General features: G+C 40.6%; 1 protein-coding gene across 4 annotated transcripts in view; it reads left to right on the forward strand.

Annotated features, from left to right (window-relative positions):
- The window catches only part of CEP164 (centrosomal protein 164), a 47671-nt gene extending 36210 nt beyond the window's left edge, over positions 1-11461 (forward strand). For all 4 annotated transcript variants that reach the window (XM_063311283.1, XM_063311284.1, XM_063311285.1 and 1 more), the window contains 3 exons: positions 6331-6397; positions 6793-6915; positions 10188-11461. In XM_063311283.1, the coding sequence (XP_063167353.1) occupies positions 6331-6397; positions 6793-6915; positions 10188-10287 (290 nt within the window). In that variant the 3' untranslated portion in view covers positions 10288-11461. The remainder of the gene's footprint in view (positions 1-6330; positions 6398-6792; positions 6916-10187) is intronic.
- Positions 11462-12054: the final 593 nt, after the last annotated feature.

A 12054-nucleotide genomic window follows, 5' to 3' on the forward strand; every position in this document is an offset into this window, starting at 1 on the left:
GTGAGATGGGTGGGGAATAAATTATACACACATACATACGTACATATTCTGTTTTGCGAAGTTCATTTTTATTTCCATTTCTCTTATTGTTAACACAGAGAGTTGGCATTGTAGAAGTTTGATTTGCTGTATGACGTTTTTCCTTCCTGGAGATCTCCTTAATTCTTCCTCTTTCATCTTTATCTCCATTAAAATCTTTTGCAACTTCTCTTGTCTTTGTCTTTTCAGTTTACTGTTTTGCTGAACGGTATAAATTGCCCTCTCATAAAGTCTTTGCTAGCATCCCACATGGTCCTTATATCTGTGCCTTTATTAAGATTATTCTCAAAAAAATTGTTCAATTTCTTTTTACAGTCCTTCATTATTAATTCGTTTTGTAGCAGTCTCATTTAGCCTCCATCTATAAGTTCTAACTCTCCTCTGGAACGTTAAAGTCACTGGGTTATGATCTGAAAGTCTTTGGCAATATCTCCACTTTGTTAACACACATAATAAGATTTTTAGAAATCCAAAACATATCTATTCTTGAGAAAGATCCATGTCTTTCAGAGAAATAATATATTCTTTAGAATCACTATTTTTATGTCCCCATGCATCTATAAGCACTAAATTATCTTATCATTTCAAATAATATTTTTGGTAATTTGCCTTGTGTTGTTTTAATTCCTTTCACAGAGGTTCTGTCTTTTTCCAGGCAGATCACTCCATTCCAGCATCCCATTAGACACCAATTTTCATATGACAAATCTATTAATTTTTCCATAACGCCTTTAAATATGACTTTATTTTCATTTGGGGCATATATTCCCAGTATCATGATCTTGGTTTCATTCAAATTAATTTTAGCCCCCACATACCTACCATGATCATCAGTCAATATCAGTTTTGGTTGTAATTGTGGGTATATATACAAAACAACCCTTGGGAGAAGAGCAATGACAAATCTCAATAAAATAGTTAAGAGCAGAGACATCACACTGACAACAAAGGTCCGCATTGTTAAAGCAATGGTGTTCCCCGTAGTAACATATGGCTGCGAGAGCTGGACCATAAGGAAGGCTGAGCGAAGGAAGATCGATGCTTTTGAACTGTGGTGTTGGAGGAAAATTCTGAGAGTGCCTTGGACTGCAAGAAGATCAAACCAGTCCATCCTCCAGGAAATAAAGCCAGACTGCTCACTTGAGGGAATGATATTCAAGGCAAAACTGAAATACTTTGGCCACACAATGAGAAGACAGGACACCCTGGAGAAGATGCTGATGCTAGGAAGAGTGGAGGGCAAAAGGAAGAGGGGCCGACCAAGGGCAAGGTGGATGGATGATATTCTAGAGGTGACAGACTCGTCCCTGGGGGAGCTGGGGGTGTTGACGACCGACAGGAAGCTCTGGCGTGGGCTGGTCCATGAAGTCACGAAGAGTCGGAAGCGACTGAATGAATAAACAACAACATACAAAACAACATTTTTTTACTTGTCCCTGCCGAAATAAATTCTTGACCCAAATTTTTATAAATCAAATATTTTTTATCCTCCTTTCTTATATGTGTTTCCTATAGTCAAGTTACTTCTTGTTTCAACTTTTCAAATAATGAAATAGATTTTTTTAATTTGGGGGGAGTGTTTGCCCCATTTATTTATTTTTTATTAAGTTTCAAGCAAAGATAAAAGCTACAGAAAAAAAAACTACGAAGAAAAAAGAAAAAAAAGAAGTGTGGAAACGCAAGAGAAAAATTTTTTGAAGTTACAAAAAGAGGTGACTTCCAACTTTTAACAGCAAGGATATACAAAAATTTCCATAATCAATCCCTTACTCTGTATTAAACCAAAATCACATTATATAAATCATTCCATTGGCACATTGTAAAAATCACTAAATACAGTTACTCCCTCCCCTTATATTAAAAGAAAAAGAAAAAATATATATAAACCTCCTAATCAACTTCCCCCCACAGATAACATTTATTTAATTATTTCCTTCCTACTACTATTCTATACATTTCTGTCTATTATAATAAAGATCAAACTAAACATATAAATTGTCTGCCATTGTACTTCATAATACAACAATTTTAATAATGTTAAACCCAAAACCATCCAAATAGACATTTATTATTTTTTTATTATACCGTAATAATCTTAATCCAAATCATTAAAGATACATCAGATAAACCCTAAAAGCAATCCAGATAAATATTTTTAAACCCTTATCCCACTTCAAAATAAGCCAGAGCATTTACATATCCCCACAATGCGCACAGGGCTTTTTTCTTAAAAAAAAAAAACAGCCCAACTGCCTCTCTGAAAAACTTCAACTTCTCTTCAAGAGACCTCCCATACATAATAATCCCTTCTTTTCCGTGGCATTCCACCAGAAGATCAATTTCACTTGTGGCTTGCAACTCACTTTCTCCCTTAAATTTCTCCAACTCGACTATCCAATCTTCATCCAGCATTTCAACAGAAGTCCTGATCTCACTCTTAGAAGATAAATTTCTGTCCCTGTTAAATTCCTCCATTTCCTCCATGACATCCCCAACCAGATGACACATTTTAGACCTCATATTTTCCACAATGTCCTGAATGTCTTGCATAAAAACTTGGTAGGAATCAGAAAGAATCTGTTTGAAATCTTGTTGGAAGTCAGAGAAAATCTGTTTAAAATACTGCATGTCTCGCGCAGTAGATTATGGCACCCCCAGGAGCTTAACCAGTGAAAGTCGAAGATATGAAAGAATTCTGGAATGTGTTTACACAAGCAAAAGTGAAACATGCAGACAGTCCCCCAGGGGAAGTAGAAGCAGAAAACTGAAAGTTCAAAACAGCTGATTCAACATTTAGGAAAATGCTAATATCTTCAAATTTAGTACAAAAATAATAACAGGGTGTCATGTTCACTGTTTCAATGTGCACTGTACATCGTAACGTTTCACATGCCATGGTGCTGACGCGCGTTTCTGTTGGGAGGGAGCTGCTGTGAAACCTTGTGCCAAGCTCTGTATCTATGTTCATTTCAATGGAATGTGTTTGGGTTATGTGCTCTGCTCAAGGACTTTTCCTGCAGACCATCAGAAGCCGTTAGGAGCGCCTGGGATTGTGAGCCTGGGAAGATTCTACAGGGGGAGGGATCTCGTTTGTACCGAGGGTTTTTTAGTTTGCATTTGGTGCGCTTTTTCCATTCTCAGCTTTCTTTGTGATCCTGCATACTATTCTTTAATAAATCAGATATCTTTATGAACCTGTTAATGAGTCTGATGGTGTTTTAGGATAGGCAATCCTTACACAAGGAGACAATTATTTACTCTCAATCCTCCTTAATATTTGGAGGGAAAACAAAGTCCAAAACTTAAAAATAATATTTTAAAAAAATTAATCCCAAAAATAACAAGCATCAAGAGAGCCCACTTCTCCTTGCTGTAGAAAGCCTCTCTCACGGTACATGTACATAAAAGAAATATAAATTGGGTGATTTAGAAATGGGGTGGCCGGTCTTAGTGTCCCTTTAAGGCCATAGCACAGCTTGGAAAATGGTGACGTCCCAGCCTCCTGGCTAACTCTTACCAGTCAAACGCGAGCGCTGTTTGCGATCTTCTGGCTGCAAGCAGCTGTCCAGAGGACAGATGGGGTGATTCCAGGTGTTTTCCTTTTTCCAGAAAAACACTTCTGGGCTTCAGGAAAAACCTGCCTGAGCCCAAAAAAACTGCCACGTTGTCAGTTCTGCCTGCTGAGCACGTGGGCACAACTGTTCAGTCCACCATATCCCCACCAGAAGTGCGTTTGCCCCATTTATATTCCACGTTAGGTATTTAAAATCCATATTTATGCTGTAAACTTAGAAAAGTCTATACCTGTAGTGCCCAATGTCTCTTCCTCAATCTCTTCCTGTATTTGCTGCATTACTCCTTCTTTTGGATCTACTTGCATCTCCTCCAATTCCTCTTTAAATCTTTCAAAAGTCTCTTGCTTTTGAGCTGAGTTAAGTTGGAACCAGTGCTGCTTAAAGTTAAAAGCACTGCTACCAGTTTATCCCAATGAAATGGTATCTTTTTCTGTTTGAGTTTGTCAGTCAAAAAGATATATTGCTTTTTCTTACACAGTATTCTGATAGGTATTTCCTTGAGCATGATTACTACTGAATTATTGATCCTCAGCTTAGTATTAAAATATTGTTGCAGAACCTGGTCCCTTGTCTTCTCTTGTTAAAGTGCACAAGTATATCTCTTGGTACATTTCATAGCTTTGCATATCTTGTACTGATTTTATACACTTTGTCCACTTTTGCATTCATGTCTTCTTCATCCCATTCCAGAAATGTTGTTAAAGATTTAACCACTGTCTCTCTGATGTCTTCACTAGGTTCCTCTAGAACAGCTCTGATGGAGTTTTTAAAGGATAATAAAAGAATTCCAAGCAGCTAACAGCAATCTTGCAGAGCAGAAATGAACCAAAAAAAGGAACTTGCACATTAAGTTTAATTACGTTCAGAAATAAATTCAGTCTTCGCACTGTAGTTAGATGAAGAAAATAGCTTACTTTTATTCAGTAGATCTGGATACAGGTAGATTCATAGTAGACAGCATTTAATCATCACTGGTTCTTCATAGACAGAGGATGGTTGGGGCAGGGCTGAATTCCTGCAGCGACTCCTGCTTGCATGTGTGCCAGAAGGGTAAAAATGGAGACTGTTAATCCCCAAGCCCAATGAGGAGGAAAAGGAAATCAGGTGACCCACGTGACATCCCACAAGCACAATAGAGATACGTCTTGCTAGAGTGACCCCCTTATGCTTATGAGACAATGCTGAGTTGATCCCTGATAATTCCAACAAGCTTAGTCTCGAGCAAAACTCTTTTTCTTTTAATTCCAGTAGTGCCACATTATCTAAATCTTTTTCCATCTCTTGATTTATTATTTCTGTTTTATTGTCCAGAATGCCCATTTTGTCTTTAATTTGTTCAACCTCTCCACCCATTTATATTACAGATTCTTCAATTTTTTAATTCATCTTTTCTTCCATATTTCCAAATCTTTCCTCCATTCTTCAAGTGTAGCCAGGTGTCTCTCAACAAATTCAGTCGTGATGTTGTAACATTCTTCCCCAATTCTTCAAACATCCTTTGTAATGTCTCTGGCATGTAATCCCTTTTTCTGTCATTTGTTCTATTAACGATCCTCTCCTCCCTTCTGTGATTTTTGCTGCTTTCTTGGTAATAGCCATTTCTTTAATTTGTAATCCAGATAGGAGAAGTAGAAGAGAGGATTTTTCTCCCTCTTTCTCAATATCCTTTAGTCCCATTTGGCACTCCATAATTCTGTAGTCATATAATCTTTCACAACTGTGCCTTATCTCTTTGTTTAGGGAAACCAATCAGTCATCCTTTTTAGCAAATCTAAACAGTCCTTGTTCCCATGGAAGTATGTATTATTTAATTAATTAATTCAAAGGTTTTTTAAAGTAAATAGTATTCCAAATTCAACTGTCCTCTGAGGTCCTTCAGTCCGCCATTTTCTCCACCAGGAAGTCCCAGACAAGATTAAATTTATTTCAGAGAGACCTGGCATTCAAAAGCACCAATCTGAGCCCAATACTTCTAGTGATCCAGCTCCCTGGCTTTTGAGTTAAGAAAGGGGGACCAGGAGTAGAATTTCATAATAAATTTCCAAGCTCTCATCCCTGGAAAGCCTGCCCCACCCTGCCGACTCCTATCATACTATTGCATCTTTAGCTTAAAGCAATTCATACTTCAGTAATTGTGCTTGTGGCTGTCTGTCTTGCTTGAGACTTCCACTTACCTTTCGAAAGGGTTGCCTGAGGTTTTCTCCTTTGGGTGCTTTCATTTTCTATCTCAAGAGCACCCTGAGCATTTAGTAAAAGTAACATTCCCAGTAATAGCTTATATTTGGAGCCTAATACATGGGGAATTTTCTTTATGGTTGTTTCTTCAGATGACAGAAGAAAGGACAGAAATAAGACCATAAACCCAAGTTGGGTTTATGATGTAACAATAGTAAAGAAAGCCTTTTATCCATTGAAAAGATCTTTCCTGATAGGACTCAGTGAAGATCACCCAGTGCCTGGACCAAAATTAAATTGTCTTTCCAAACATGGAGTTTGGGGGATGGAAACATGTGAGAATAACCCCCTGCAAAATACTGCAGGCTGCAAGGACAAATCCACCCAGCTCTTGGAGACTAGATTTGGAATAAGTAACATTATTTATTAGAAACTCTTGGAAAGCCAAAGGCTCTTGATTGATGTCTGAAAGAAAAATATGGTATGGTTCTAATGATGGAAAGCTCTTTGTTATTTTGTAAATGTTGTCTCTTCTGTTCAGGGAAGTTCCCGTTGCCCTGTGGTGGGCTTGGTGCTCAAGATGACAAGCTGGACTCCTTAACAACTGGGTACGGTATATTCTCACACCCATAGCTGATATGTCAGGCAAGATAATTGTGTCTTGCCTTACAGCATTGACTGGGTCAGCTAGCACAAAGTAAGATCTGTCTCCTGAGGAACATTGTATTATAGCCATTTTGCAACTTGCTGTGGTACCTCTCCTCCAACTCAGGAAAGAGAAGGGATGTCCTCATATCTGAGGAAGCCAGCAAGATTAGGGAGAATTAAGCCTGTTCTGATATCAAGAGTCCTGTCAGAAAGGCAAAAACCTTCCCCATCGGCCTCCTTGTGTCTGCTGGTCTTCACCTGACCTGATTAAGGTTGCTGCATGAATGCAACCAATTTGTCTGCTGCTTGACCTCTTTTCCTGGTTGATTCTCCCCACCCTCCTGCTTCCCAACAGCAAGCAAGTCTGCCTGTTCCAGCACCCTCATTTTCAGGGCTCCAAGACTGAGAAGCCCAACATCCAGAGCATGATTGACGCCAATAAGAAATGGCTGGAGAGCTTCAAGCACAACTCCAAAGGGTATCCTTTTATTCAGGCTGGCTTCTTTCTAAGCTCCACAGCCACTAACAGATATCTCCCAGTGCAGCAGGTTCCCAAAAAGGCGTTAAGATTCAGAGACACTGAAAATAATAAGCTGTGTCTATAGTGGCCAAGTCTAATAAACTAATCTGCATTATAATTTGTATCCGGGGGAGGGAGGAGAGTTACAACCCGGTGGTGGGCTTGATCTGTCAAGTGGACTGTTTCTTGCCCTTCTCATTTTCAGTCAGAAGGACTTGCTCAGCAACAAGTTTTTCATTAGGCTGCAGAAAAACAAAGCTGCATGTCCTTCCCTTCTCTCCCAGCCCTTGTTCTATAGTCATGTGAAAAAGTAAGTACACCCCACTGAAATTTTGACTTTTTCAACATATTTCAACATACAAATATTTGATCTTCATTTCAGTGGTAAAGAGGATATAATATAATGTATATGCATCATTTACATTTTGTTGTCCATTGTGTAATTTAAATAAACATAAATGCAAATTTCCCATGTGAAAAATAAAAGTACACCCCATGTAATTTTTTTCTTTTTTGACATATGTGGACGTATCAATATTTTATCTTCACTCCAGCAGTATGTAAAGATAAAGGTGTTATGTAATTGAACAAAAAACTATGAAAAATTGATTTTGCAATCATTTATTCAACAAAAAATTAACAGATGTGCTATTTCCTTCTGTGGAAAAAGTAAGTAAACCCTTGCCTCTAATAGCTGGTATTCTCTTTGGCAGAAACAACCTCAAGTAGACATTTCTTATAATTGTCTACACGTCTTTGACATTGACTGGGAGGAACTTTTTTTCCACTCCTCCATGCAGAATTTTCTCAGCTGTGAGATGTTTCATGCATGCACAGCCCATTTTAAATCACCCCACAGCATCTTAATTGGATTTGGATCTGGGCTTCGACATGGCCATTCCAGAGCTCTCCATTCCTGGTTTTTTCAGCTATTCTTTAGTGGATTTACTGGAATGTTTAGAGTCACTACCATATTGCAAGGTCTGCTTTCAGTTGAGCTTCAGTCTTCTGACAGATGGTCTCACATTATCTTCAAGCACCTTCTGGTACAATGAAGACCTCTTAGTGGATTCTACCATGGTGAGCTGCCCAGGCCCTGATGCAGCAAAGCCCCAAACTGTAACATTTCCACCACCTTGCTTTACAGTTGGTATTAGGTTCTGATGGTGAAATGCTGTCTTTGGTTTTTGCCAAACGTATCTTCTGGTACTGTGGCTGAAGAACTCTATCTTTGTCTTGTCTGTCCAGGGCACATTGTTCTAGAAGTCCTAGTTTTTGCCTAGGTGTTCATCAGCAAACTTTAGTCTTGCCCTGATGTTCTTTCTGGACAGCAGAGGTCTCCTCCTGGGACACCTATTTAGATCTAACTTGTGCAGCTTCTTTCTAATGGTAAACTCATGCACTTTGACATGAATAGTGGTGAGAGCTACCTGTAGTTCATGTGATGAAATTCTGGAATTCTTAGATACCTTTTTCAGCATCTTGTGTTCTGCTCTCAGGCTGAACTTGCTGGAACGGCCTGGCCTGGGCAAGTTGGCAGTTGTTTGAAACCTTTTCCGTTTGTAGATGATATTCCAGACAGCGGAATGATTGGTGTCCAGTTGTTTGGTGATGATCTTAAATCCCTTCCCTGACCCATAGGCATCTGTAAACTTCTTTCTGAAGTCCTCAGAGAGCTCTTTCGATCTTGTTGTTGTTTATTCATTTAGTCGCTTCCGACTCTTCGTGACTTCATGGACCAGCCCACGCCAGAGCTTCCTGTCGGTCGTCGACACCCCCAGCTCCCCCAGGGACGAGTCCGTCACCTCTAGAATATCATCCATCCATCTTGCCCTTGGTCGGCCCCTCTTCCTTTTGCCTTCCACTCTCCCTAGCATCAGCATCTTCTCCAGGGTGTCCTGTCTTCTCATTATGTGGCCAAAGTATTTCAGTTTTGCCTTGAATATCATTCCCTCAAGTGAGCAGTCTGGCTTTATTTCCTGGAGGATGGACTGGTTGGATCTTCTTGCAGTCCAAGGCACTCTCAGAATTTTCCTCCAACACCACAGTTCAAAAGCATCGATCTTCCTTCGCTCAGCCTTCCTTATGGTCCAGCTCTCGCAGCCATATGTTACTACAGGGAACACCATTGCTTTAACTATGCGGGCCTTTGTTGTCAGTGTGATGTCTCTGCTCTTAACTATTTTATCGAGATTTGTCATTGCTCTTCTCCCAAGGATTAAGCGTCTTCTGATTTCCTGACTGCAGTCAGCATCTGCAGTAATCTTTGCACCTAGGAATACAAAGTCTTTCACTGCCTACATCTTTCGATCTAGGCATGGTGATACTACACACTTCAGCAACAACAAGCAAATAAACTAATGTCTGAAGTTTCAATAAGACAGGTTCCTCCCAGAACCTTTCTAACAGTGTTCTAATCTTGCACAGGGTTACCATCTTAGATATTTGAGATAGTGATAAATGTAGGGGTCTACTTACTTTTTCCACATGCGAAATTTGCATTTATGTTTGTTTATATTACACAATGGACGACAAAATGTAAATGGTACATATGTGTTATATTCCCTTTATCTATCAATACCAGCCACTTTACCTTTGCAGGAGTGAAAATGCAGAAGTAGCCTCCAGGTACATTCCTTGTACATGAGGTTACAATATTAGGCTGCAAAAATCTGGGTAACATTAGATGTCAGCAAAAAGCTACAGAAAACTCTAGTTTTTTTATGCCTTCTAGTGGCTGTTCGGTGTGCTGGCCCTACCAAAGAATTTGGTTTGGAATCTCATTCAGTGGTTTCTGTCATTGGAGCTAGACCATTCAATCACCACATTTCCATCCTCTACTTCCTGCCTCTACTGTTTCCCTAATAGGGCAGGTGAGGTGGGTGGGAGGACTCTACATTCCTTTGCAGATCATAGTTCTCCCTGAATTTCTCCTCAGCTGTTGGGAGAGATTTGCTTCTGAGTGATTTAGTGGACCCTTTCTTTGCTTCAGGCAAATCCTGATTCTCTGGAGAATCAGATGAATCCTGATTCCCTGAATCCCCCTAATTAAATGTATCCATCCAACTCAGTCTGTGATTGGTTGCATGGTAGAAAAAAGCCCAGTTTGAACAATCCTTTCTAGGGGATTTCTCTTCCAGTTCTGGCTGTGGCTGGAGTGCTTCTGCACATTCATGCCTTTCTAGTTTCCTTTGCCATGTCCTTAGCTTTTCCTTCACTGAAATTGCCAGCCCTCTCTTGCCAAGTACATCGCATTCCTCCAGCAGTGGCTCTGGTTTGGTGCAGCTTGGGCTGGATGAGAACAATCAAATCAAGGTCTACCACTTCTAGATGGACAGGAAATCTGCTTGTCAGGGAAAAGCCAAGCCACCTGCCTAACGCCAATATATGACATTATCCCTATACCCAACAGCCTCCACATGTTTTCTTGGGCTGCAGTCAGAGATTGATTCTTAGCTAGATTTCTCTTGGGAAATTAATTCAAGCCTTTTTGAAGATTTCCATCTCAGAAAAACATCACAAATGTGAAAGAGAAGTGTGTGCTGAGTGGAGAGAGCTGGCTGGTGGGTTGCTTTTCCATACCTAAGGAGCCAGAGAAGCAAATGCCCATCTGAAACACATGCATCTGAAGGCCTGACAGCTTGAGGCTCTCCCAGTCCTGAAAATAGCTTCTCATATCTCTTGCTCAGCTTCCTCTTTCGAGGCCGTTGTCACCTTCTGCACCACAGAATCCCCAGTTCAGGTGTTGACTGCTGATGGGGTGGCAGGGTGATTGTGTCTTCTCCAGCAGCAGCTAGGAATATGAAGTACAAAATCAGTCATCTTTGCAGAGGCTGAAACAGGTCATGAGCATATCCAGTTCCACTGCTGGTTTCTGGATTCTGGAGGTTAATTTCTGGTCCTGGTTTCTGTCCTTTTCCTAAAGGCTGGTGTACCTGACCTATTGGTGTGCTGTCTGAAGTACTGGCACTGTATCCATGGCACTCATTAGGCGTATTCATCAGTGTTCTCAGCAGCACCAGAAGCTAAAAGGAGATACTGGGTAAATAAGAATGGGCAATGGCCAAATGTGCTCTTCCTTACAAACTTTTGGTATATCCTTTGATGAAGGTGCCAGAAGAAAGCTAAATTCCAACCTCCGCCCCCCCCCCCATTTCAACTGGACTGCTGACCTCTGAAACTGAGCTGGTTTTTCAAGCAATGATCACCATGTGTCTAATCAAGCAACAGAAGAGCAACACCCCCCAGATGCTGGTACTACAAGAGGCCTTGGGCCTCTCCATTGTGGGACTGGTGCTTCTCTGGGCAGATCTCTCCCTATGAGTGGTCTGGAGCAGCTTTTCTCCTGTCCTTGCTCATAGCACAATTTAGTTCATACCAAGACTGGAAGGACTTGTTTTATGGGTCTTTATCGAAACATATATTATGGCAGAGGATTGGTGATGTGCATCCTTCAACTATTAACTGTATTTTTTAATTCTGATTAAATGTACTCTTTTCTACATCTTTGATGGCTTTGTTTTTTTTCCCTGCTGCAGTCAGGAAGATTTTTTTCCAGACAGATTCTGAAATGGTCCATCTCTCACTTTTACATTGCTTCATCTAGTCCCTTACATTACTTTATGAGCTTCCCTGTTCCCTAATCAAGGCAGAGGCGGTAGTGAAGATTGCCAAGAGGAAAGCATGTCTCTCTCTGGATACCCAGCAGGTCAGCTTCAACCAGCTTTTTCTGGTGGCCTTTTGTAATTGGAAATATAAATGGTGGTTGGTTTTACCAAGATTATATTCTGAGCAGAGGTCCTGTGCCTTCTGTTCCATGCCTAATCCCCACATTCCCCTTTCCTTCTCTCCTGGGGTGCTCTGTATTGGTGCACACTCGTCAGTGAGCACCATTGGAATGTGACATCCCTCAAGCATCAGGGATGAAGATTAGAGGTTCCAAGATGCAGCAGGTTTTCAGGCAGGCCTATCCCCTTTTTAAGCTGTTCAGTGGCAGTTTGCCCCACTGCAGCACCAGGCAGGTGGCTGGTGAGCCTGAAGAGCACGGTCTCTGCAGAAGACCTTTTATGATTTTTCCATGCCATGCTGGCAGCATGA

Source organism: Candoia aspera, chromosome 9, assembly GCF_035149785.1.
Source record: "Candoia aspera isolate rCanAsp1 chromosome 9, rCanAsp1.hap2, whole genome shotgun sequence".
NCBI lineage: Eukaryota > Metazoa > Chordata > Lepidosauria > Squamata > Boidae > Candoia > Candoia aspera.